Source organism: Nansenia antarctica (genome assembly GCF_963989245.1).
Source record: "Nansenia antarctica genome assembly, chromosome: 19".
Taxonomy (NCBI): domain Eukaryota; kingdom Metazoa; phylum Chordata; class Actinopteri; order Argentiniformes; family Microstomatidae; genus Nansenia; species Nansenia antarctica.
The window spans coordinates 14,773,898-14,800,544 of record NC_137692.1 but is presented as its reverse complement, the minus strand read 5'-3'; the positions used below and the strand labels follow the sequence as shown (position 1 = coordinate 14,800,544).

The following is a 26,647-nucleotide window of genomic DNA, read 5'->3' as shown; positions in this document are numbered from 1 at the left end:
TCCCATCAATTTTGTAATCCTATATCAGTTTACTTGTTTTTTGAGGGGAAATTGTGTGGTAAAGTTGTATTTTCTCAAAGGACTAAATATAATTGTTGATTGTTAGAAGTGAGTCTATATACTGTAGTGGAGCTTGTTTCACTTTATCCCAATAAAACTAGCCCTCATTCTGACCCAGGAAAAACCCTGGTATGTACTGTATAACATGATAGCCATCTATGAGCAATGCACTGTATATAAGATGATGATCAAGGGTCTTTCTGCTGCTGACCAAGGGGCTGAGTCCTGTTGATGGGGCCCAATTTTCTTTTAGACTATGTAGGCTACTGTATTTGTTTATTAAGATTTCATAAATATGATATATTGTCTGAATTTTTTTCTTGTTTTATAACATGTAAATTATTTTCATTTCTTGTGCTGGTTTATTATGAACAACATGTACAATTGCAGGAAACTAGCACAAATAATTGGGTGGGAGAGAGTTTTGGTTCGCACAGTTTTGGGTCGCTCCACTGCCAAAAAATCTGACTCCAAACTTTTGGTGAAACTTGGCAGCCGTGAATGGATACAAGTACAAATGGTGGTTGACTTAGAATTACTGCAAGTTAAGGCAAGGAAAGAAAGTGTGGATTTAGTTGATGAATTGACTGGTTCTGCAGTGGTAGTTCCTAGCCACAGAGTTGAGTTATGTGAAGGGACTCCAAACTTCTTAAGTGTATACAGTTGAGTTGTACGCCATTTGGATGGCTTTAGTGGAGATCTGATCTGTAGTGACTCATCATCTGGTCTGTACAGCTAAAAGCTCGGTACATCTAGTGAGTGCCAAGACTTATTATTATATTATATAAAATAATGGAAATACATTCACGAGTAGTGAAGCAAGGAATTGTGGTCACATTAATTTGGGTCCCTGCGCATATGGGCATTATGGGTGATGAGAGAGTGGACAAACTAGACAAACAAGCTGTTAAAAAAAGGTGACATAAATACAATAATTCAAATATCAAAATCAGAGGGAAAGAGGTGTGTAGGGAAGCCAATACAAAGAGGAAGACAATGCAGTACAAAATAGAGTGGGTAGTGAGAGAAACAGGGGAGGAAATAGAAAAGAGGAGGTGGTGATGACAAGACTAAGAATAGGGCACAGTCATTTGAATGGAACTCTTAACATTATGGGAAAACAACCGACAGGATTTATGTGACTGTTGTCAGGTAGAATTCTGGGCCCTGGACAGTCTGGACGGATTGATGGCAGCTGCTGGATTGAAAATCAGGTGTAGTGCTGAGGCACAAATGTGTACATTTCAAGCCTGCAAACTGCGACACTTTAAATGAATGTGCAATAACACTATGTGCAATATGACAACCCTAGGGTACATAAGGTTGCAGAGAATAGGAAATGTTAGAATAGGTATAGCATAGCATAGAGTACAGCACAGTGTTTTATTTGTACAGTATAGTAGTGGGTAGTGTACATAGCCTTTATTTATGTAAACCAGCTCCTTTCCCTTCTTGTTTTTTTTAGTTTTTTTTGTCTTTCCTAGCACCAGGGGAGCCCCCCCTCCCAAATTTCGTTGTTTGGTACCTGTACTATATCAATGACAATAAAGACCATTCATTCATAGAAGAAACAGTGGAGCATGTATTGGTTAACTGCAGGAAATATACATCAGAAAGCAGTGGTGTGCCGTCAGGGCCAGCAAGGCCTTCTCTGCTGGCCTAAACATCATCAGAATATACATTTTATTTTAATATATTTTTTCCACAAATATGTATTAATGATTCCCCATAGTCTATTCTCTTCATTTCATAGCTTTCCTCTTGGTTGCGCTGCTTCCAGTCTCCGATTGAGATTTGGAGGGCTGGCCTTTATGTTAGAGCTTTTATCCAATCAAAATGTGTTGCTAGGGGGCTCCAAAATCTGCCTGCCTGCAGAATCTGCGGTGCCGCGAATTCGACCTGTAACTTAACGTTGGAACGAGAAAACCTGTGGCGTTCCTAGTAAACCTACGTAGATGCGAGCAAAAGCAACAACGGCGCCTGCTGTAAGGCTCAATGATGTCAGCACCCAGCACGTCTTTTGATTGGATACGCACTATTGATACGCACTATTGATATTCACTATTGAGATGCGTAATGCCGGTAGATGTGAAACTTTTGAAAGTGCGCAGGGAAACGGAGCATCACAACGAAAGCTTTCGTTGACTGATCGATAATACTGATCGATTGTGTCCTGTTTTTGGGTAAACAATAACTTTCATTTAGGGGACACGATGAAAGCACCGAGTCCACAAACAGAGGAAACTACGTTGAGCTTCTTTCTTTTCTGGCTGAAAACAACACCGATTTACATTACCACCTGTCCACAAACAAAGTGTTTACTGGGACGTCAGGCAAAATACAAAACGACCTGATTTTTGCTATTGCTGAAGTGATGGTAGAAGAGATCAAAATGGAGATTAAAAAGGCACCCTTTGTCGCTATTATGGTGGACGAGACGACAGACGTGGGTAATGTAGCGATCTTAAAGATGTTAGTTTAACACTCTTCATTGTAAATGCGGATTTATTGATTAAAAATGCTTCGGAAATATTAATAACTCTGTTGTACTTGTCTGACTATGTTAAGGTGATGCAACGCCCGGTTATACTGTGTTTCTGTCTAGTTTCTAGAGCCATGGCGTCATAACGATGGTATTAAGAGGTAGAATAATTCAGGTAGGAATGTGTCGGACATCACTGAAGGCCTAGGTGTGAAATGCACCGCCCGCCACTGTCAGAAAGGGGGGACATGATGGAGGGAATGAAAAGAGCAGGAGTGACAGGAACAGGTTTGAAGGGCATACTGGAGTGTGGTGGATGTGGACAAGGCAGGAAGTTATGGAGGACCAAGTCTGCCAACATTAACAATAAATATATAGATACATAAATGAATGTATGAACAAATAAATGAATGAATACACACAGTATAACGAAATACATTTCTATATTTATTTATTCTTTTCCGCATTCATTCTTTGTTTTCCACATTCATTCTTTCTTTTCCACTTTATCAGATCTGTATGCAAATATCTGGGGGCGTATCTTGCATGTTGTCTACTAGACTATATTTCTATAGTGGAGAAAATGCCCAGTGGAGAGATTTGAATCTTTCACTTTTAAAGGGAGGGAGGAATGATTCTTAATGATAGAATGAACATGTATTTATTCTTAATGATAGAATGAACATGTATTTAATGATAGAATGAACATGTATTTAATGATAGAATGAACATGTATTTAATGATAGAATGAACATGTATTTAATCATAGAATGAACATGTATTTAATGATAGAATGAACATGTATTTAATGATAGAATGAACATGTATTTAATGATAGAATGAACATGTATTTCGTGGTGCAACATGGTGTTGTTGTCCTTGTAGCTCTAACATCTCTTGTGTGTCGCTCCAGCAGCGTGGCTCGTCAATGCAGCTTCGCCCATCGCATCAAGTTTGATCCATTTGCCTTAGCAGGCTTTGCATCGGGCCATATGTAGGTTCAGTGAATCTTTAATAATCCATTGCTTGTAAATGTCTTTAGTGAGCCACACATCCTGACATGCACATTTGCCAGGCATAGCTACAGCTGCTTGCTGCCGCTTAACCTGCACCGGACTCAGATAGCGGGAGAACATGCAGACAGCGGAACGGAGCATATTTACTAACATATTTACGTTAACAATAATTATAAAACGGATGGGTGAAATCAAGCAATCTGATTGGTTGATAGATAGCCGTGGTATATTGAGCGTATACCACAGCTACGATTAGTAGAGCCTCATCACAGTTCGAAATGAATACGCCTGTTTCACGGTCAACATTCCAAATATAACAGACTTTTAATTCAATCTCAAGGACATTTTATCAACTTTAAAAAAACAAAAAAGAATAATCCTACGCAAAGTAACCATGTAGATTCCCAATATGTGGTCTGTTTATCAAAATAAAGCCTGTTTGAAAATGTGTCGTGGCGGACTAGCCACCGGGCAAGCCTGGCAAATGCCAGGAGGGCCGCGAGACTCTGGGCCGCTCAGAATGTATTATATTAAAAACATATATATATATATATATTTGTAATTTTGTCTCTGGTGATTTTCATTGAAAATAACTTATTTCAGCAGACCGCGGCCCAAAACATTTTATATCGGCCGGGCCATCCACGCAGTTCTGCGCGTATGCCCAGGGCCCTAAACCAATAGGAGCAGAGCTCCCCTATGGGGCGGAGCTCCACGATATAGAAGGATAGTTATGGAGATAATTACACTCCAGTTCTATGAGTGGAGCGGAGCCCCATAGGGCTGCTGGCCCACTTCGACTTGTTCAAACCCGGCTGTATTGTATGTTTGGGAGAATGAGGGAACGGAGGACGCCCGTTTTATAGCACCCCAGGGCGGGCGCGGACATCGAACTGGAGTATATCTCCATAACTATCGTAGTCAGCTCTATATCGCCAGTGGACACGCACCTCATGTCATCATTCCGTTTATAACAGCAGTTAACGTTACACTGCTTTCATTTTCAGAATGGGGGAATTTGACGAGAGCGATGCAGTTAATGTGCAACAACTGGATGCAGGGAGCAAGTGTAGTTGGAAGTAGGAAAAATGCACCGAAATTCGCATGTATTGGGCCGAAAATAGCACAAAAAAGTACATTCGGTGTGAAAAGGCTATTGAAAGAGATATTGACTGATGACTGCCTACTGATAATACATATAATTACAGCAAACATGTTGGTAGTTTGGCATCTGTCCTCTGACTTTTTATGTTAACAATCCGTGTTGCGTTTGGAAATAGGGCTGTTGTGTCGCAAATGCCAGGGCTGTTTTTTGATTCCAGTCCGCCCCTGTGTCGAGACGTTTTCGGAGTGCCCTGCCTGCGTCCACTACAGCCGCGCGCTGTGACAACAGCACTTGTCAGCGTTCCAAATCCGTTACAAAATATCAAACACATACCATACTACAATCCGTTACAAACTAACAAACGTTTCTGAAGCTAGGTAAAAGATATGGAAATGGAAACATTTCAGGTGAATGCGTATAATGCATAACATTTAGATTACAACTAAATTAGGATGAAATGACATTTTGAAATGAAATTGTATTTATATAGCGCATTTCATAGAGGCTATAACGTTACTAAAATCTAATATTACAGGTTCACTCGAGAGCCGATGGGCGTCAATCACCTGGCTACAATGTTGCCCCGACTCTGCAAGCAAGCAGGGACGCAGAGATATACAAACCACTGCCTCCGCAGCACCACGATACAGAAGCTGTCGGATGCCGGTCTCGATACCAGAGAGATAATGACTGTTAGCGGTCACAAGTGTGAAACGTCTCTGCAAAGCTACTGGAGAGCAAATCACGGGGACCGAAGAAAGTGGAGCAATATCCTCGCTGCACCCACACCCACACACAACAACACACAGGCTGCTCCACCTAACAAAAAATGCAAGCCCAGTAACGATACAAGTGCTAGTTATCCTGCACAGTTTTTTAGTGGGTGTACAATCAACGGAGACATCCAAATTAATGTAAATAAATAGATGGAAATAATGAAAATGTGTAAATAAATGCTAAATTCCTATGAAATCTACAATGCTAGTAGCATAGGCTAATGAAAAAGAATGTTAGTGTTGTTGCTTAGCGACCAACTGCAATAAGAGGAACTATTTTATTTGAGGGGAACTATTTAAGATGATTAATTACGAATAAAAACTATTTGAATTTGAGTGTGCTTTTCTAATTCATATTGACAGTGTTGGTAACCGTTTTATAAAAGCAATAGCTCACTTCAGGCCTCCGCTTCGCGTCGGGCCGAACAACGCCCCTGCTGTGATATAATAAGCATAATACCACGGCCTGTCGTGAGCTATTGCTTAATTGAGTTAGAGAGTCTCTCCCTCTCTAAAACAAAACAAACATTGAGAGAGAGGGAAATTCAAGCACTTTCAAGGACCCATGTCTATTTTCCGAAACTTTTTTTTCTCAAATTCACAAACTTTCAAGGACTTCAAGGACCCGTGGGAACCCTGCATTTTGATCATGATGATATTTTGATGATATCACATTATTTTCGAGGGCTTTAATGCTTTAATGATCAGAATGAGAGATGAATACTTATGGGGCTTTTTAATATTATTATTTGTATTATTATCATTGTTTTTAAGAATTTTCTTTGGTTAAAAATGGAGCTCCTGAGATCAGAATGTTCAGAAAACATGCATTATGACGTCATAATCATAACAGTCGAGAGGACGTCACAATCAAATGTCTGCTCCAGAAGCCACGCGAAAGTGTATCAGGCCAGTTTAACTTCGATATGAGAAGGACCAACACGCGTGACACAAGCACGGTAAGCCTGTGTTAGCTACTTGTCAAAGTCTATGGGCTTGTGATACGAGTGATATTATTAATGTCTAGCTAGCCTGCCCTGTACTCACTGTGATATTAATGTGGAACATAGAAAGGAAGTGGGATGACCTTACTTTGCCTTTGTAGAATCCAATTGATAAATCTTCAAGCCTTAAGTTCAAGCCCTCAAACATGTGTATGAAGCATATGCATTTCTGTAACTGATGTGGCTATTGGAACTTGTATTCCACTCAGATGGGCAACGTCAGTCACTTTTGAAGTTCAAACAGCCTCACAGTCATCCATGAACTCATAGGGGACAAGTAATTCTATAATAATAATAATATATAAATATAAAATACGTAATTTCACATTCTCTTTCCTTGTTCAGAAATGCCAAATAAAAAGAAGAAGAGTCAGGGAGGTCAGGGAGTTTTTAATTTTGACGTAGCTTGGAGGTTGGAAAATGAGTCGGACGATGAGGAGATCACCTTAACCAAAGCCATGAATGCCGCCCCCATCATGGCCGCCCCCAGGGACAACAACAAGGCCCAGACAGCAGCCAGCCTGGAGGACCAACCCAGTGGTGTGTGTGTGTGTGTGTGTGTGTGTGTGTTTGTGTGCGCTGAGTAGAGATCAACGTGGGTCTTGTGCGTAAATTACCAGAGAGTCTTGAATTACAGATTTGCACATAAAAAATGTGCCTTGACAAGTAAAAGTCTATGGGCTTGACGGCCTGACTGTATTCATAGGATTGTTGTAACTGTATAGGTTACATGATTAACTTTATAGGTTACAGGATTAACTTTATAGGTTACAGGATTAACTTTATAGGTTACATGATTGATTAATATGTTACATGATTGACAATTAAAAGAGATTGTTAATATATATTACATAACATAAAGAAGTACATTTCTGTTGTATTGGCTAAGAATAGGTAGAACTGCAGGTCCCAGGAGGCCTTGCGGCAAGACGTCATGGAAGTTGACAGTTTAGTTTGTTGGTTTTGAGAAATGCAAATTGTAACGTCCAGAATTTAAGTGAATATCCAATAGCTCTTTTATTGTTTGAAAGTGATCAAAAGTGTAGGCCAACAGATTTTTTATATAAAGAAGCTTTCGCTTTACAACCCGACGTCCTAGCCATCATTTTTTAAGGTAGAAATACTACAAGGATATGGCTTTTTGCCACGTTGCACCTGTTGTCATGACAACTGATGCTTCAATCATAATGCCGCGCAATATCAACAGTCAGTCACTTTTGAAGTTCAAACAGCCTCACAGTCATCCATGAACTCATAGGGGACAAGTAATTATATTATAATAATATATACATCTAAAATACGTAATTTCACATTCTCTTCCTTGTTTTTCATATTGTAGCCATGAGCAGGAGGACTGGGAGGAAGCATGAGGATAGAGGGGACAGACCTGTAACTGTAAGTGTAACCATCACCATTAGCACACGTCCCTGCAGTTATATCAGTTTTGTGTAACCATGTAGCCATGAATGATGCCACACCTCCTCTGTTCTGCTCCTGCAGCAGGTCTGCTCGGGTGACGAGGCCACCAATGCCTCTGTGGCCACGGTTGCCCCCATCATGGCCGCCCCCGAGGACAACCAGGTCCAGGGAGCAGCCCCCCTCCTAGAGGTCCAGGTAGAACCCGAGGCCACCTCTGAGGAATGGCCGTGGCTATCTCCGGGGACGGCCGTGGCTGCCTCCGGGGACGACCAACCCAAGGCTTCATATGCCAATGTGGTCAAGGTAAGCATCCCGCAAAGTCCAACTCCACCTTCTGCTACGACCTGGCTAAACGACTTGATCTCATTTTTGTCACTAGAAAAGGTGAAATATTCATTAAGAGGCTCGATAGCAAATTTCTATAAAAGATGGCAACCTATCATTTCTTATGTAAATACTCTTTCCTCTCTGGATCCCAATTGATTAATTTGTTTATTGTTTGAGTTGAGCACCCAGTGTAGGCTATCTGCTTTTTTGTACTTTTCTCCCTGTTTAATTTCATTTCATTTTCTATGTGTTTTTTAATTTATTATAATTATTTAATTTACTTAAATGATACATTACGTTTTTGTGCTTGTCTTTTATTTATTTATTTATTTTATTTTTTCAATTTGTTTTGTCTCTCACTTGAGAGTTTGGGCTGGGTGGGTGTTTAGGGCTAAAAAAAAAAAGTTATCTGTTCAAACACCAAATGGGGGATAAAGAAAATAAAACTGTCATTTAGTTTTTATTAAGTCAAGTGTATAATTTGCATTTGTATATTCTTGAATATACCATGAATGATGCCACACCTCCTCTGTTCTGCTCCTGCAGCAGGTCTGCTCGGGTGACGAGGCCACCAATGCCTCTGTGGCAACGGTTGCCCCCATCATGTCCGCCCCCGAGGACAACCAGGTCCAGGGAGCAGCCTCTCCCCTAGAGGTCCAGGCTGAACCCGAGGCCACCTCTGCCTCTATGGCCATGGCTGCCCCCGCGGACAACCAGCCCAAGGCTTCATATGCCAATGTGGCCCAGGTAGGCATCCCGCAGGTAGAGGCACTCCAGAGAGAAGCCAGCCAGGCCAAGAGAGCGGTAGTAGCCCAGGCCCAGAGAGCTGCCCACACAGCAGCCCAGAAAGCAGCCCGTACCCAGAGAGAGGCCCAGAGTCCCACAGCAGTCAACTGGGCCCAGGGTAAAGCCGAGAGAGCAGCCCGACAGGCCCAGAGAGCAGACAAGATACTGGCCCAGGCCAAGACAGCAGCCCAGGCCCTGACAGCAGCCCCACAGGACCAGAGAGCAGCCCAGGACCTGAGAGAAGCCCAGGACCAGATAGTAGTCCAGGCCCTGAGAGCAGCCCAGACAGCAGACGAGAGAGCAGCCCGTACCCGGAGAGAAGCCCAGAGTCCCACAGCAGACCCATGGGCCCAGAGGGAAGCCAAGAAAGCAGCCCGATGGGCCGAGAAAACAGCCCAGGACCTGAGAGCAGCCCGACAGGCCCAGAGAGCAGCTGAGAGACTGGCCCAGGCCCAGACAGCAGCCCCACAGGGAGCAGCCACACAGGGAGCAGCCCCACAGGTCCAGAGAGCAGCCCCCATCATGGCCGCCCCCGAGGACAACCAGGTCCAGGGAGCAGCCCCCCTCCTAGAGGTCCAGGCTGAACCCGAGGCCACCTCTGCCTCTATGGCCATGGCTGCCCCCGCGGACAACCAGCCCAAGGCTTCATATGCCAATGTGTCCCAGGTAGGCATCCCGCAGGTAGAGGCACTCCAGAGAGAAGCCAGCCAGGCCAAGAGAGCGGTAGTAGCCCAGGCCCAGAGAGCTGCCCACACAGCAGCCCAGAAAGCAGCCCGTACCCAGAGAAAGGCCCAGAGTCCCACAGCAGTCAACTGGGCCCAGGGTAAAGCCGAGAGAGCAGCCCGACAGGCCCAGAGAGCAGACAAGATACTGGCCCAGGCCAAGACAGCAGCCCAGGCCCTGACAGCGGCCCCACAGGACCAGAGAGCAGCCCAGGACCTGAGAGAAGCCCAGGACCAGATAGTAGTCCAGGCCCTGAGAGCAGCCCAGACAGCAGACGAGAGAGCAGCCCGTACCCGGAGAGAAGCCCAGAGTCCCACAGCAGACCCATGGGCCCAGAGGGAAGCCAAGAAAGCAGCCCGATGGGCCGAGAAAACAGCCCAGGACCTGAGAGCAGCCCGACAGGCCCAGAGAGCAGCCGAGAGACTGGCCCAGGCCCAGACAGCAGCCCCACAGGGATCAGCCACACAGGGAGCAGCCACACAGGTCCAGAGAGCAGCCCCCCAGGGAGCAGCCCCACAGGTCCAGAGAGTGGCCCCACAGGTCCAGAGAGCAGCCCCCCAGGGAGCAGCCCAGAGCGCAGCCCCACAGTTCCAGAGCGCAGCCCAGGCTTCATATGCTTCTGTGGAGAAGGTAAGACCCACCCCATGTCAGGAGACATGTGCAATGTGCAATATACAGTAGTACAAAGGTAGTAATGTACATCAGTAGTGCAAAGGTTATAGAGTGATCACATTAACCAGGGATGAGCAGCCATTATTAAGTATTGTCATTGTCATCATAGTGTAGGCATTTTCCATTGTCATATCTATAGTATCCTAAGGTGGGGGGGGGGGGTACTGAGAGTCATAGTCAAGTGTGTGTGTGTGTGTGTGTGTGTGTGTGTGTGTGCGAGGGGGGGGCAATAGTTCAGTGGGGTATGTGGAGGGGGGGATTGTTTATCAGAGTGATAGCTCTGTTATCTCCATCGGGGAGTTTCAAAGGACTATGCCCACTCACCCTATTTAGGATTGCTAAAAATAGACAATACACAAAGATGAGGGAAGACAACTGACTGGTTTTATTCTCAGAAAAGACAAGGGACCCCTCTTGCCAAATACATTTGAGATTGCACCTTAAGTGTGTTCACTGTATGTCCACAGGAGTGTAAAGTGGCCCAGGCTGCCCTGCTGTTGGAGGCAAACCAAAGAAAGGCGGAGCAAGAGCTCTACATGGCAGAGAAGGCCCGAGTGGCAGAAGAAAGAAAGGAAAAACAAGGGGTCTGGAAGAGGGAGATGGAGGAAGTCCAGGCCAGGTACATGGCAGAGAAGGCCCGAGTGGCAGAAGGAAAGGGAGAGCGAAAGATCTTGAAGAGGGAGGTGGAGAAGAGAGAGAAAGAGGTGGAGAAGAGAGAGAAAGAGGTGGAGCAAGCTCAGGACGGGCAAATGAAAGAGATGGCCAGAGTGGAAAAAGCTAGAAAGGTAGAGCAAGAGGTCTGGAAGACAGAGAAGGAGAAGATAAAGAAAGAAGGGGAGGAGAAGGAGAAGCAACACAGCGATGCAGAGAAGAGGCTGAAGGAAGAGAGACAGAGGGTAGATAAGGACAGAGAAGAGCTGGACAGGAAGAAGAAAATAGTTCAGCTGGTAGGCTTAGGGTTAACACTAGGCTGGGGCTTAACACTAATCCTAAATGTTGCATGTTTCATTTAGATAATTTTTGCATTTTAGATAACTGTCAGAGCAAATCAATAAATGTCCTGAAATGTCTAAAAAAGTGTTTTCACTTTGTCATTCTGGGGTATTATGTGTGGATTGATGGCAAATTATGACTTTGCTTGTTCTGTAGACATGGGTCTACGGACATCAACTAAACTTGTTTCTCTAAAAGCTTGTTTGCTTTGAGAGAACCATAAACAGCAGAGGAACTATTAGCTCTTACAGGAGATACGAGAATGATAGTGATTTGGGATATTAAGATACACAGGTTACACAGTGTCTAAACTAGCAAGATAAACACCTTATATTAAGATACCCAGGTTACACGGTGTCTAAACTAGCAAGATAAACACCTTATATTAAGATACCCAGGTTACACGGTGTCTAAACTAGCAAGATAAACACCTTATATTAAGATACCCAGGTTACACGGTGTCTAAACTAGCAAGATAAACACCTTATATTAAGATACACAGGTTACACAGTGTCTAAACTAGCAAGATAAACACCTTATACTGATCCACGGGCTGAACCAGTGCTGCACACAAGAGCCCTCGGCATGACGAGTCTCATCATGATTATCTACAATCATTCACCTGTAGGCGTACTCAATTTACAGTAAGTTGTCAGTGAGGTCACCTTGTTGCGTCCTTCTGAAAGGTAACAAGTTCTACAGCAATAACTGTAAGCAGTTGATGTACTGTAAATATACCATTATGGTATTACCATAAAGCCCAATTCTAGCAGAATAAGAAATATTGTATATATACTTTAAGTAAAATAATAAAGTGCCTCCAGTTAGCTCTTTAGCTGGCATGTGTGCAGCAGACTAGCTCATCTAATCACCTCTGAGCTAGTTAGCTTGCTAGTTCTTTGACACTATTATGAATGAATGAATGAATGAATGAATGGTCTTTATTGTCATTGATATAGTACAGGTACCAAACAACGTAATTTGGGAGGGGGGGCTACCCTGGTGCTAGGAAAAAAAGAAAAAAAAACAAGAAGGGAAAAGAGCTGGTTTACATAAATAAAGGCTATGTACACTATCCACTATACAAATAAAACACTGTGCTGTACTCTATGCTATGCTATACCTATTCTAACATTTCCTATCTCTGAACCTTATGTACCCGAGGTTTGTCATATGTGACAACTGCCAATGAAAAGGGCTACCTGTAGGCAAAATCATTTTTCTGTTTTTTACATGTGCTTAAACTACAGATTGTAAGCTTTCAAATGATGCATCATACATTGAAATCGGAAACAAATTGAAGACGACATGAGTATTTGAAAGTTGCTACACCTGAAATAAAATGAAAATCTGAGTTTTAGGTCAGAAAAACTTTCAAGACGAATTTCACGTCTTTCTCATTTCCAAGAGGTGTCTGTTTACATCAAATTGTGACACATATTGCACATAGTGTTATTGCACATTCATTTAAAGTGTCGCAGTTTGCAGGTTTGAAATGTTCACAGTTGTGTTTCAGTATTGCACTTGATTTCAATCTAGTAGCTGCCATCAAATTGTCTAGATTGTCCAGGGCCTAGAACCTAGGTGGAACCTAGGTGGATAAACCAAAAGGCATATCATATCAAAACATAATCTAGGGATGTAAAGGAATAAAAAAAATCACATCTAGAATTTGCCCACCCAGATGGTAATGAAAAATGGTTTGGCCCAAGGACGATATCGACTTTGTCGCTTTTACCACGTCACGCGCGGTTTGATTGATTGATTGAAAACTTTATTAGAAGATTTGCAGAAGTAGGTACATGAAAGTACATATTACATACAAGGTCAACTAACAGGATAAAAACCCAAGAAAGCCACTGGCTTATTTCAATTGGGGTCCGGTATCAACCAATGAAAATGCGTGGGGCATCAACCAATGAAAATGCCAAACACGCCCCCATATTTGCATACAGATCTGATAATCGGGGAAAGAATGAATGTGGAAAACAATGTGGAAAAGAAAGAATGAATGTGGAAAACAAAGAATGAATGTGGAAAACTGAATGTGGAAAAGAAAGAATGAAAGTGGAAAAGAATGAATGTGGAAAATAATAAATAAATATAGAAATGTATTTCGTTATACTGTGTGTATTCATTCATTTATTTGTTCATACATTAATTTATGTGTCTATATATTTATTGTTAATTTTGACAGACTGGGTCCTCCATAATTTTAAAGGCATGGACTGTAATTAGGTTCATTGTAATCACATGTGTCAGTTAGCCACCATCTACCCTCACCCAATACAAACACACCAATTAACTGTGATTTGAAAAGTATGGTGAAGGATTATGAATGAATGGTCTTTATTGTCATTGCTACAGTACAGGTACCAAACAACGAAATTTAGGAGGGGTGGCTCCCCTGGTGTTAGGATTTTTTATTTTATTTTTTAAAAGAAATCACAAGAAGGGAAGGAGCTGGTTTACATAAATAAAGGCTATGTACACTATCCACTGTACTATACTGTACAGATAGACAATTAGGGTTGTCATATTGCACAAGTGTTATTGCACATTTATTTAAAGTGTCGCAGTTTGCAGGCTTGAAATGTACATATTTGTGCCTCAGCACTACACCTGATTTTTTTCAGTCCAGCAGCTGCCATCAATCCGTCCAGACTGTCCAGGGCCCAGAACCTAGGTCTTTGCTGTGTTCAGGGCCTGGACGGCCCTGTGGTAGAAGCTGTTCTTCAGTCTGTTTGTCCTTGCAGCCAAGGTCCTGAACCGCCTTTTCGAGGGCAGCCGGGTAAAGTGTTCGTACCCAGGGTGGGTTGGGTCCCTGGAGATCTTGGAGGCCTTCCTGAGACAGCGTGTGTTGTACAGCTCTTCCAGAGAGGGGAGGGGGGCGCCGGTGATCTTCTGTGCTGTTCTCACGACTCTCTGTAGCGCATTTCTCTCCGCGGTAGTGCAGCTGGAGAACCAGTTGCAGATGCCGTAGGTGAGGATGCTCTCCACTGCGCCGCGGTAGAAGGTCACCAGTATCTCCTGCTTGCTGTGTTCCTTCCTGAGGACTCTCAGGATGTATAGCCGCTGTTGTGCCTTCTTGATGGTGTCTTTTGTGTTGTCCTTCCAGGTCAGGTCATCCCGCATGTGCATCCCCAGGAATCGGAGGGTTGAGACTCTCTCCACGCTCTCTCCGTCGATGAGCAGGGGCTGGATCTCAGACTTTTCCTCCTGAAGTCTACGATGATTTCCTGGGTCTTTGACTTGTTCAGCAGCAGGTTGTTAACCTTGCACAGCTTGCTCAGTTGCTCTACCTCATCCCTGTACGCCGCCTCGTCCCCCCCCGAGATGCATCCCACCACGGTGGTGTCGTCTGCAAACTTTACGATGGAGTTGCTGGGGTGGACGGGGGTGAAGTCGTAGGTGTAGAGGTTGTAGAGGATGGGGCTTAGCACGCAGCCCTGGGGGGACCCAGTGCTGAGTCTGAGGGCTGTGGAGGTGTGGGGGCCCACCCGCACCCTCTGGGGGCGGTCGGTCAGGAAGTCCTTGATCCATGCACATATAGAGTGTGGTAGACCCAGGTCTAGTAGTTTGGTCACTAGCCTGTCTGGAAGGATGGTGTTGAAGGCGGAGCTGAAGTCCACAAAGAGCAGTCTCGCGTAGCTGTTTCCCCTCTCCAGGTGGGATAGAGTGGCGTGGAGAGTCGTCGCGATGGCGTCCTCTGTGGACCTGTGGGCTCTGTAGGCGAACTGGTATGGATCCAGGTTGGGCGGGAGGCGTGTGAGTATGTGGGCCCGGACTAGTTTCTCGAAGCACTTCATGATGATTGGTGTGAGTGCCACCGGGCGGTAGTCGTTTAGGCAGCTCAACGTGCTTTTCTTCGGGACTGGGATGATAGTTGAGGTTTTCAGGCAGGGATGTTGGTGAAAACCCCGGCCAGCTGGTCGGCGCAGTCCCTCAGCACCCGTCCCAGGACGCCATCCGGCCCCGAGGCTTTCCTGGGGTCCACCGCCTTCAGCACGCGTCTCACTTCATGCTCTGTGAGGGTGAGGCTGCTGAGAGCTGGAGAGAGTGGTGTTTGTGTTGTGGTTGCCTCCGTTCGCCCCTCGTCGAACCGGGCGTAGAAGGTGTTCAGCTTTCCCGCCAGCAGGGGGTCGTCCTCTGCGGCTGTGAGCCTGTTGGCTCTGAAGTTTGTCATGTGCTGAACCCCCTGCCACATCCGCCTGGAGTTGTTGCTCAGGAAGCATTCCTCAATCTTCTCTCTGTGGTCTGCCTTGGCCGCTTTGATTCCGCGCTTTAGGTTAGCCCTGGTGGTGCTGTACAGCGGTGTGCTCTTCCCTGCGAAGAAGGCGTTGTCCCTCTCGTTGATCAGTTTTTGGACCTTCCCAGTCATCCATGGCTTCGTGTTGGGGTAGACCCGGACCCGTTTGTCCACGGTGACTGAGTTGGTGCAGTTCACTATGTGGTTCAGAACCGACGACGTGTACTGTTCCAGGTCCTCATGCTCATATTCCTGCCATGGGGTGTCATTTAGGCAGATCTGCAGTGGAGCGGACCCTTCTGGCCAGGTTCTGACAGTCTTAGTGGTGATGGGAGCACTTTTCCCCATGGTAGTGTATGCTGGGATCAGGAGGATTGACACATGGTCAGACATGCCTAGATGAGCTAGCGGACTAGCCTTGTAAGCACGTTTGATGTTGGTGTATACCTTGTCCAGTGTTTTTTCTCCTCTTGTTGCACATTTCACATGCTGATAGAACTTGGGTAGTACTGCCTTCAGGTCGACATGATTGAAATCTCCTGCTATAATGTGAATTGCCTGTGGATCTGTGCTTTGTTGACCACTGATGACGTCATATAGCCGCGCCAATGCTAGGCTACCATCCGCGCTAGGCGCAATGTAAACAGATGTTATGTACACCGCGTTGAATTCCCTCGGGATTATCGACGAAGGGTTTGGTTATGAAACACAAAGTTCGTGATCTTTAGTTTAATACTTGGATGAATATGTTAACAGTAAAATGTGCCAGTGGAGAGTAACGTCTTCATCCCCCGTCATGGATCTAATGATAGACAAAAAGCTGTCACACCTATCTCCAGGGACCACCAATCAGACAGCTCGATTATCTTCCTTCTGATCCGGATTAAGTTTTTACATATTAGGCCCAGGAGTGAGGAACACAGGATGTTCAGAAAGATCATATTCTTGCAGTGGAGTGGTCTGAATTCAATCACTTATCGCTAAAACCTTCAGCTAAAAGTCGTTTTAATTATAACTATCGATGAAGTTATAAAGGGATTCATTGTTTTTCATTTAGGATTAATCTAATTGAAGTATACATGTAACAAACTCTCTGGCCAACCAAACCACAATCAATGCCAAGTAGAAAATAAGACCTCAAGGACCAGTATTTGAACCATGCCATAGGCTTCTGTCCTAGGACATTTAATAGACAATAACTCATAGGGAAAAAAACTGGGCAGAGTAGTTAGGTAAACAAAACTATTTCTGTAGTTAATCATTCATACAAACTGCTTAACGTGGAGTATGAGAGCAGCACTAATTCTCACATTTCTGTATGTTCCATTACCAGTGAGATATCCAAAAGCGTTTCTCCTTCAATACTAACCTCATCTTAATCCTAAATTGTATATAAAAATGCTACAGTGAGACAGTTAATGAACACAGTAAGTCAATTTAAGAGTTCAGGAAAGGGCTCCTTGCATTATAAACATAAGAAATAAAGTCAGGAGACAAGACGCAGAACATTGAACAACAGGTCTCCTAGAACTTCTGGAACTGCTTCTTGGCTCCAGCAGCCTTTGTGACCTTGAGAACATTGAATCTCACAGTCTTGCTGAGTGGTCGGCGCTCTCCAACAGTTACAATGTCTCCAACCGAGACGTCTCTGTAGAAGAGATGAGAAAGAGATTAGACAAAGACCTTGGAATGACAGACACTGCTTTTCAGAAGATAAGATTAATTAATTAATTAAATTTTGCCATTTAGCAGACGCTTTTATCCAAAGCGACTTACAATTACGAATTACAGGGACATTCCCCCTGGAGTAACTGAGGGCTAAGTGCCTTACTCAAGGGCACACTAGTAGTGGTGTGGTTTCAGGCGGGATTTGAACTCACAACCTTCCGATCACAAGTCCAACTCACTATCCACTAGACCACCACTACCTCCTACTACTAAGATATGATTACTTCAAGATATTCAAGGGAAGTTGTGGGCTAAGCTGCATCAGTATTGCCCTAAGGCATTGTCGTCATAACCACAAGGCTTGGAAGACCGTCGTGAGAAAATCATCATTTGCAGCCCAACTACCAATTGAAACAGGTAACCCAGACCATCCTTCCTAAGCTCTAGCCAACCTCACCCACTGTTGGGCGATTTAATTCAGAGGATCAAAATTCAAACCAGGGATATATCAGTATTGAAATAATTTACTATTTAGGTTCTCCTTGATCTACGGGGATGGGTTGATGTTGATGGTGGTGTTGACTGGCTCTGAGGGGACAGTGATTGAGGCAGATTCACTTCTGAAATGAAGAGAAGCACATTTTTCCTTAATAACGTTTAGTGATACCATGTGGCATAAGTAATTCAACTAACAGGGAGACATGATAGAGATTATAGAACGGTTTTACCTGGAATCTCATGTGGCCAAAAGTCCTCACAAGCAGGGCATCGTGGATCAGTCCTTCTTTTGAAATATCTGGCAACACACGGGGTGTGAATTTTGATGCCACATGTAGGGCTCTCACACATTTGGCCCTGAGGGAAAAAGACCAAATCATCACGATGAAGAACGGAGCCAAATTATTTGCCAATCAAGTTAATTCCATTGAACATTATTAAGTTTCACATTTGTATTTGGCTTTGGGGAATTGATGAAGATACATTCTAAAGTGAAAACATGTTGTCAATTAAATACCTGACCTGACCCCTATCTATCTACCCTCCCTCCACCCCCACCCAGAGAGCTTAGGACTGTCTGGATATGAACACTTGAACACTTGATCTCTGCACTTTATATTTATACTAATTATGACTCTTGCACTATGATGTTGGTTTGCACTGTCTTGTCCTGTCTTGCACCTGTCCTGCTGTAAACCGTGCTCCACTGTCCCAAACCAAATTCCTAACATGTTTACATGTCATGGCAATAAAGTCTTCTGATTCAGGAAAAAAAAAAGAAAAACTATATTGTGCTCAATTACCAAACACACACACATAGGCCTATATATATATATATAGACTATATATGCCTGTATATCCTGGCAGACCTTGGAGATTACAACATACAAATAATAAATGTTATATATATATACAGCACTTTACTAGAGAAAACAAAGCACACATCATTAGAAGATGGAGGAACAAAGGAACTGGAAGAAAAACATACAGTATGGAGAGCAGAGTGTTAAGTGTGGATAGTAGACATGGTAATCAGCAATGAATCTTTGCAATGACACCTTTTTACTTGTGACTTTACCTGCAAGGCAACAGTGTGACAAATATGGCAGACCTTGACCTGGTCCGGGTACCTCGATCGAATGTATGGCTCCATCTCCATTATACAGCGAGTGGAGAGGGAGTATTCCCCATGTTTCTGAAGAAAATATAATGTTATAATAGATTTAATAACGAGTCCTACGTAACACAAGAACTCCTCTGAGGACTTCCAGAGTTACGGGAAAAAATGTGCAGTAGCTCTATAGATACATTTTCAGACAGTACCTCGTTTAGCCATTTATCCTGAACAAGCCTGTTCAATACATGTTCCGTTTCCTTTTTCTTTAGTTTCCTTGTCACAATGCTGTCAGCACAATTCAGAATTTCTGTGGACGAGGCGGTTCCATTATCGGACTCGACAATCATGTCCATCTGAAAACATAGTACTACGACATTAAGTATTATTAATTGTAAAGTCTCTTGTCAATGAGGTCCATATGTCATTGAGCAAATATTGGTAGCTATGAATAGATATCCACTAACTATTTTCCTGAATAATTCCAACTCGTTGTCTGCATAATCTGATGCCATTCTTGTCACCTCAGTCTCAGCCAAGTTCACCTAGACAGGAGAAGATAATAATACGTAAGGTTGATGATTCCATGAACTAATGACAATATCAAGACTATACTGATCCATGTATAAATCACCTGTTTTTATACTGTCAAATGTTATTGCATCAACCCTCAGATAGTGTCACTAACCAAGGCATAGTACTGAAGACCATCCTCCTCTGACATGCCTTTTCTGATCTGCATGAACATGGGCTGCAGTTGAGCATTGATGACATCAATGAATTCATCCAGTTTATCCGGAGCATAGGGCGCTGAATGAAAAAAGGGTAAATCAATGTTTGATGTTAGGGACTAGTGTCTCCCACCAAATACTGTTTGATTTGACTTCATTCATTCATTGACTTAAGGCAAATGTGGGAAAAATGTGCTAATATCCTCACCACTATGTTTCTCACAACAATGCCGATGGACAACCATTGCTCGAGAGCCATCAATGATCCCATTGCCCATCATGGTTTGCAAGAATCTCCTGTGACTGTCTCCCATCGTTGGAGCCATAATGGAGTATTGAAGATGGACTGTGAAAGTGAATCGTTGAAACACATATTTGTTTAATATGTAATGCTGTTTATTATGGTCATAAGATTAGCCAACAAAAAGGTAGCCCGCACTCACTTTTCGTTGCTCCAATTTTTTTTTATCAAGCAACAAGTAAAAAAGACGTTTCGACCGTGAGGTCTTCTTCAGTATAACAGGAAACAGAAAACAATGTCTTTTTTATACAAATGTGACAATCAAATGTGACAATCATTAGCCCCACCTGGTGTGTTGGAGCACGTATCAGTGTAGACATGATTTAGAACAAGATTCACAAAAAGGTACATGATTACATAGTATTGTTTTTTTCTTCTTTTTCTTTTTTTATATAAACATACAACATTTAGAAAATACACCTCTCCAAGGAAATCAGATCCTAATTTGATTTCAAACTTCATGTTGACTACATCGCCAAAAACTCAAACACATTTTCATAGACAGGCTATACTCAAATTTTCATAGACAGGCTATACTCATAGACCCTCTGTTTTACAAAAAGGGCCTGATATCGAAGTCTTCATTTAAGCCTACAGGTGCCATTGTTTTCAAGTAGCGGTCCAGTAGCGGTACACTTTAAACAGGAAAAGCACAATGTCTCATCTTTTAGATATGTAGGAATTGAAAAAGTGCATTACCCCAGACGGGGAGGTGACATAGATAATCTTCTCCTAAAAAGAGAAGTGTGGTGGATTGACTACTTGAAAACAATGGCACCTGTAGGCTTAAATGAAGACTTCGATATCAGGCCCTTTTTGTAAAACAGAGGGTCTATGAGTATAGCCTGTCTATGAAAATTTGAGTATAGCCTGTCTATGAAAATTTGTTTGTGTTTTTGGCGATGTAGTCAACATGAAGTATGAAATCAAATTTGAATATAGCCTGTCTTTGAAAATGTGTTTGTGTTTTTGGTGATGTAGTCAACATCAAGTTAGGATCTGATTTCCTTGGAGAGGTGTATTTTCTAAATTTTGTATGTTTATATAAAAAAGAAAAAGAAGAAAAAAACAATACTATGTAATCATGTACCTTTTTGTGAATCTTGTTCTAAATCATGTCTACACTGATACGTGCTCCAACACACCAGGTGGGGCTAATGATTGTCAATGTCACATTTGTATAAAAAAGACATTGTTTTCTGTTTCCTGTTATACTGAAGAAGACCTCACGGTCGAAACGTCTTTTTTACTTGTTGCTTGATGAATAAAAATTGGAGCAACGAAAAGTGAGTGCGGGCTACCTTTTTGTATCAATATTACTGCACTGTCAGTTTTAGCTCAGCACCGAAGACAGGAGGATGTGCGTTATTTTTTCTTTAAATCATAAGATTAGCCACACATTTGACACATCGTGAGTTTAGAATGAGAAGGTTCTATCTCCGTTTAGAATGATAAGGTTCTATCTCCGTTTAGAATGATAAGGTTCTATCTCCGTTTAGAATGATAAGGTTCTATCTCCGTTTAGAATGATAAGGTTCTATCTCCGTTTAGGGCAGTTCAGAGATATTGAGCGTCAAAGTTTTTACATTCCATTATGTTCTGTGAGATGGAACCTTTGTATTTGATGAATTACTAACTCAAAAATGTCAACACTTTAAAAATAACACCACACAGGCATTAATAAACACCTAATGGATCAGATTATGTAAAAAAAAAAAAAACTCAATTTTGACAAAAATGGAGATTGAACCTTATAATTCTAACGTCACGACATGTTATATCGGGAATTAGCTGAATTTAGCGACGTCGCGACACATGAAATGACACGTTGTGAGCCGTATGATCACTTTGCTACGTTAGGTGGTTTAATGTCACTTACAGTACTCGTGTTAACCCCGTTATTGTGCTGACGGATGAAAACGATGAAACATTAAAGCATATTGACTCAATAGTCTCATGATAAGTTCAATACTTACTCTTTGTTTGTTTGTTTACCCGTCCCGCCTTCCTCTTCTTCTTCTTCCTCTACGTTTTATTACGAGTGCCAGACACGTTGGGCAGTCCAATGACAATAGCGCCCCTAAGTGGAACGAATTGGATGAGCAACTTAGGTCGACCTCCCTAAAAACCAACGTAAAGGTTCGGGTTTGTTTCACCTGGTTTGACTGTACGACAGGTGTTGGTGTCCGTATCTGTGGCAGGCCTGGCAGATGACTGGCTAAAGTAGACGCCAGTAATTGTGAGAGACTGTGTAATAATAATGTCTGAATCAATTTATTCTATTTTAAGAAAATTTCATCGCTGAAATATAAATCCACCATATTTAAATATATTTATACAAATAAGTAAAACAATTAAACAGGAGAAATGGAATTGAATCTCCACGTGTTTTAAAAGATGCAGAAGAAAACAGGCTATTATTAATGACAGAGCAGATGGATACATGTGTGAAGGGACGTGTCAATGCAAGTGCAGTATCCTGGTGAACATGGGAGGGTGGTCTGCAACAGCAATTTAACAAGTCCCCACAGGCTGGGCAAAGAAACACATTTAAGAGGCTTTACAAAAGGTGAAATCCATGAATGCATCAGCTATTGCCTTAAGGCAGTATCAGCATAGAAAGATCTGAAGACCATCGTGATAAACATCATATGTAGTTCACAAACTTCAGTACAGCACTTCCAGTTCCAGCCGGGGATCGAACTCACGACCTTCCGCTTCCCAACCGGCAACGCAAGCCACTGCACCAAGTGTTAACTCGGAAGTGTCTGGTCAGGACTGATGGGACAAATGACAAAAACGGACATTGTAGGAGTTAACTAATTCCAGAAGGTGGCGGTAATGCAACATCAAGGATGCAACGCTGCCGTTCAAACCAAAAGAAGAAGAAGAAGAGTGACGCGGATGTAGGATATGTCACATGGAGACGTGTTTGAGGGTCACGTCAAAGAGGTTTTAAACCTACAATCTCCCAAGTAAATAACATTTATAGTCACGCTCTTCTCGAAAACCAATACCAACAACCAATAACTGGAGTTGGAACGCATTTATTGTTCTCATCACGCCAGGTAAGCAGACATGCAAGGACTCATCAATCAGATTAAACCAATATTTAAACCAGATTAAACCAATTTGTATAAACCAAACAGCTGAATACATCCTGATCCTCTTTGACCAACTACTTTTATTAAGATAAATGACAGCCAGCTATCTAATTATGACAGATCAAATGTAAATGGTTTTACTAGCCAGGGAAACGAGCTCATATGACAAATGTGACTCTAATAGCACAATAACAAGATGGTGAATCCCCCGCCTGCATTCGTCACAATTCAGTCAATCGCAGATTAATAACATTGCGTTTTAACTTGTCCTGGGAGGCAAACGCAAATGTACATGACTGTGCATTACAGTGAAACCATGTTGCATTTAACATACAGATACTAGATATATTACGGTAGCGGAGATGGTTTGGAGTCACGCTCTCTTTAGGAATGAATGGGTCATTTTTAGTTTTGCTTAAGTCTTAGTTCTTTTTGTATTCCATTTGCCCTATCTCGACATGAAATCACAACATTTTCGGCTTCAGGTCAAAGAAAAGTGTCAATCCAAGATGACCTTCGTTTCCCCTGAAAAATCACATTTTTAGCCATAACGTGGTCATTTTGGGGTCTTTTTGCTTGGTTGTGGTGTCCAACCCTATGTTTTGGGGGTCAAGCAAACCTAAATATGTATTGGTAAATTATAGAAAAAACAGCTAGACAGCAGGTTCAATTTGACATAATGCTAATTAAGGTGAAGAAATAGGTACATTTGGTCCAAAAAGGTATTAACTCAACATCTGAATGTGATTTTTCAGGGAAAACTGCAGTCGTCTTGGATTTGTCCATTTTTTTCCCACCAAAAACCAGCCCAAAACTTTGATTATCAGTAAACGATTAACCATACACCTGCAAGCAGGCCACACCAAGTGTTATGTTCGTCCTTCCACTGGACAACAAACTGGGCGTAGGCTTTGAAAGCCTTCTTTATTTATACCAAGATGCAGTGGCATTAAACAACCATAGTAAGCCGTTTCGGCTCTACTCAACATGGTATGTAGACTACTGTGCATATGTGTAACCCGCAATGTATACTGGGAAATTCAGTCATTTACATTGTTGCCGTTTAGCAGACACCTTTATCCTAAGCGACTTGCAACAAATACATTAAGTAAATCATCTATCCAACAGTCATCGTATGTTGCCTGGCTATGGCCGCTAAGTTCAGAGACACTTTTCGAATACATAAGTGATCAATTATAATAAACAGAGACTAAGAGAGAACAATAAAGGGCCGGTTTCACAGACAAGGCTTAAGCCTAGTCCTGGACTAAATCACACTTTCAATGTAAAATTTCCATTGAAGATGCTTTTTAGTCTAGGATTAGTCTTAAAGCTTGTCTGTGAAACCGGCCCAATGAGTTCTAATGTGTCTTACATCGGTGGCTGAGCTGACATTAAATAATACACGGTACACAAGGCACTTGAAGCCATGTTAAAGTGAAGTCTGAGAGCATCCTGTTGTTCAACAATTCTATCTATGCAGTCTGCCGTGACGTCACTAACCAACCAACGGGTAGAGCTTGGACTTTCAATGGACAGCCCCTGTTGTTTATCGTCTAATATAGTCACACTGGCGCTTGGCTGAATGGGCGAACCAGTTGTAGGTTTCCCAGATCATATACTCAAGATTTCTGGTAAGAAGCTGCATGGCCTTATTTGTAACCATATCTAGCGAGTGGCAAACACAGTGAATAAGCTGTACACTTGGCTGCTTTCCTTTGAGTAGGGTGAAACAACATTTTTTCCCACAAAGTTTGTAACTTTCAGGCACTGACATTTTGATACTGCCGAAATGCTGTTTATCCAGCCCAACCTCCCAAATGCTATTTATCCCCTCCAGTGTGATCAAAAGTAGCATAATTTGGCGGGAATCCGCCCCAATCTGGCAACACTGTCCTCTTGGTGTATACTAAGGGTGTAAGTCTGTGGCATCCATGCGAGAGGTCCCCAGTCAAACCTTGCCAGTTGCAATGCAATGGGACGGGTCTTTCCGTGTTGGAGTTCAAAAGAGGCTGAATGTGGCGGAGGTCATTTGGAATGACATTCTGGTTATGAGGTAGCTGTGCCTTGCCTGCGACGTCTATGCCTAGATATACGCAAGCGTTCCGTCCTCTTGGTATAACGGTTTAAAGCCTGATCAATTGATTATATTTGTTCAAATGTAGTCAAAATGTACTTTCGGTTCAAGCCAATCATCCTCATTTATTTTTCCCATCGGCATTTTTTCAAAAAGCTAATATAGTGTATGATTCAGGCTGAACGTTTCTTGTATGTTTTCTACTTCAAGTACAGATTTCGAGCCTAAATTAACTTTGAGACAAGAAGTGTGACTAATCAAATGCTTGTTAATCAGACAAGACAACTTCAAGGTCTATATGTAATTATTAGCCTCGCTGAAAATCTAGATGGGGAAAAATGTATGGGGATTTTCAGCTTGAACCAGAAGTAACTTCAACAAACTCAATCAAACTAAAGCTCTATTATCCTGATGACTTGTAGAGCTAGAAAATGTAATCATCATATCCTGAGCTGGACTGCCAACCACTAACGCTGTACTACTGCTTTTGTTTCCTTTTCCCATCTTGTTAGATTCCAGTTGAGAAAAAGATTGACTATGTTCCTCACTCTGGTTCTGCTGAGGAAGGGCATCCCGGGGAAGCAGTGGATCGGGAAGTACAGACGTCCTCGGGAGATCACGTGGCAGATGAAACGCAACACGCTGGTTCGGTTGGAGCGCGAGGCGGAGAACGAGTACTGGATCAGCAGGCCGTACATGAGCAAGGAGCAGGAGCACGGCCACGCCGCGGAGCGCCGCGCCCAGGCCTGGCTTAAAATCAAAGAGAGCAAATTTGCCAAGTTCCCTGAGCACAAGTACATAGTAGACCACCTCAGCCATCTCAACACAACAAAGACTTGGTCCAGTTAGTTAATTAAATGAATGAATTATTGACTTTCTGTGGGCCTTGAACATGTGCGGACTTCTGCTCAAGTCATTTGTGTCTATTCCTTTAGCTATGTGAGACCAGAATGGTTTTGTCTTTATAAAGGAAGCTCTAGTTTGAAGAAGTTGTGTGTTTTACCGTGTGTTCTTTTCACTAGGGATGCACGTCTCAAACTTGACCCACAATGTGATATACAGTCACCTCCATATGTGTTTTGACAATTAAAACAATGTTTTTCTTTTTTGGCTCTATTTTCCAATACATTGAGTTTAAGATCAAATTATGATACGAGGCAAAAGTACAGAATGTCAGCTATTATTTGAGGGTTGTCATACATACATGTTTTACCATTTAGAAGTAAAAGCACTTAATGTATGTGTGACAAGTTCTAATGCTTTGGTCCTCATATCGGCAACCAATGAAAATGTTTGGACTTGTTTCAACATTGTTGAGAATCACAACACAAACTCGTTAGTCAAAATACTGCAACGCAATGGATTCGGTGAGTAATCCCCACACTGCTACCTAGATAACACTACTTTACATTGTTAGCAGGCTCACAAAGTAAGCTGTGTTAGTTGACTAGTGATGTGTCAATGATTTTCAACAACGTGGGAATGTGTTAACAGTTTTTCGAAAGAAAACTCATAGACCTACTCAGGAGTAATGAATAGTAT

The 26,647-nt window shown here is 42.6% G+C and overlaps 2 protein-coding genes across 2 annotated transcripts; one reads left to right on the top strand and one right to left on the bottom strand.

The window, feature by feature from the left end:
• Window positions 1-16,947: 16,947 nt before the first annotated feature.
• Window positions 16,948-19,949, bottom strand: LOC308174197 (non-structural maintenance of chromosomes element 1 homolog; the record flags this gene model as incomplete). The annotated part of the gene is made up of 8 exons (XM_080549279.1): window positions 16,948-17,260; window positions 17,809-17,900; window positions 18,009-18,135; window positions 18,857-18,973; window positions 19,102-19,248; window positions 19,360-19,437; window positions 19,581-19,702; window positions 19,832-19,949. The coding sequence occupies 7 exons, from the start codon at window positions 19,947-19,949 to the stop codon at window positions 17,812-17,814; spliced, it is 798 nt and encodes a 265-aa protein (XP_080405405.1). The 3' UTR covers window positions 16,948-17,260; window positions 17,809-17,811.
• Window positions 19,950-22,829: 2,880 nt separating this feature from the next.
• LOC308174198 (large ribosomal subunit protein mL63-like) lies at window positions 22,830-26,105 on the top strand. The gene is made up of 2 exons (XM_080549280.1): window positions 22,830-22,992; window positions 25,618-26,105. The coding sequence occupies exon 2, from the start codon at window positions 25,643-25,645 to the stop codon at window positions 25,952-25,954; it is 312 nt and encodes a 103-aa protein (XP_080405406.1). The 5' UTR covers window positions 22,830-22,992; window positions 25,618-25,642; the 3' UTR covers window positions 25,955-26,105.
• The last annotated feature ends 542 nt before the right edge of the window (window positions 26,106-26,647 follow it).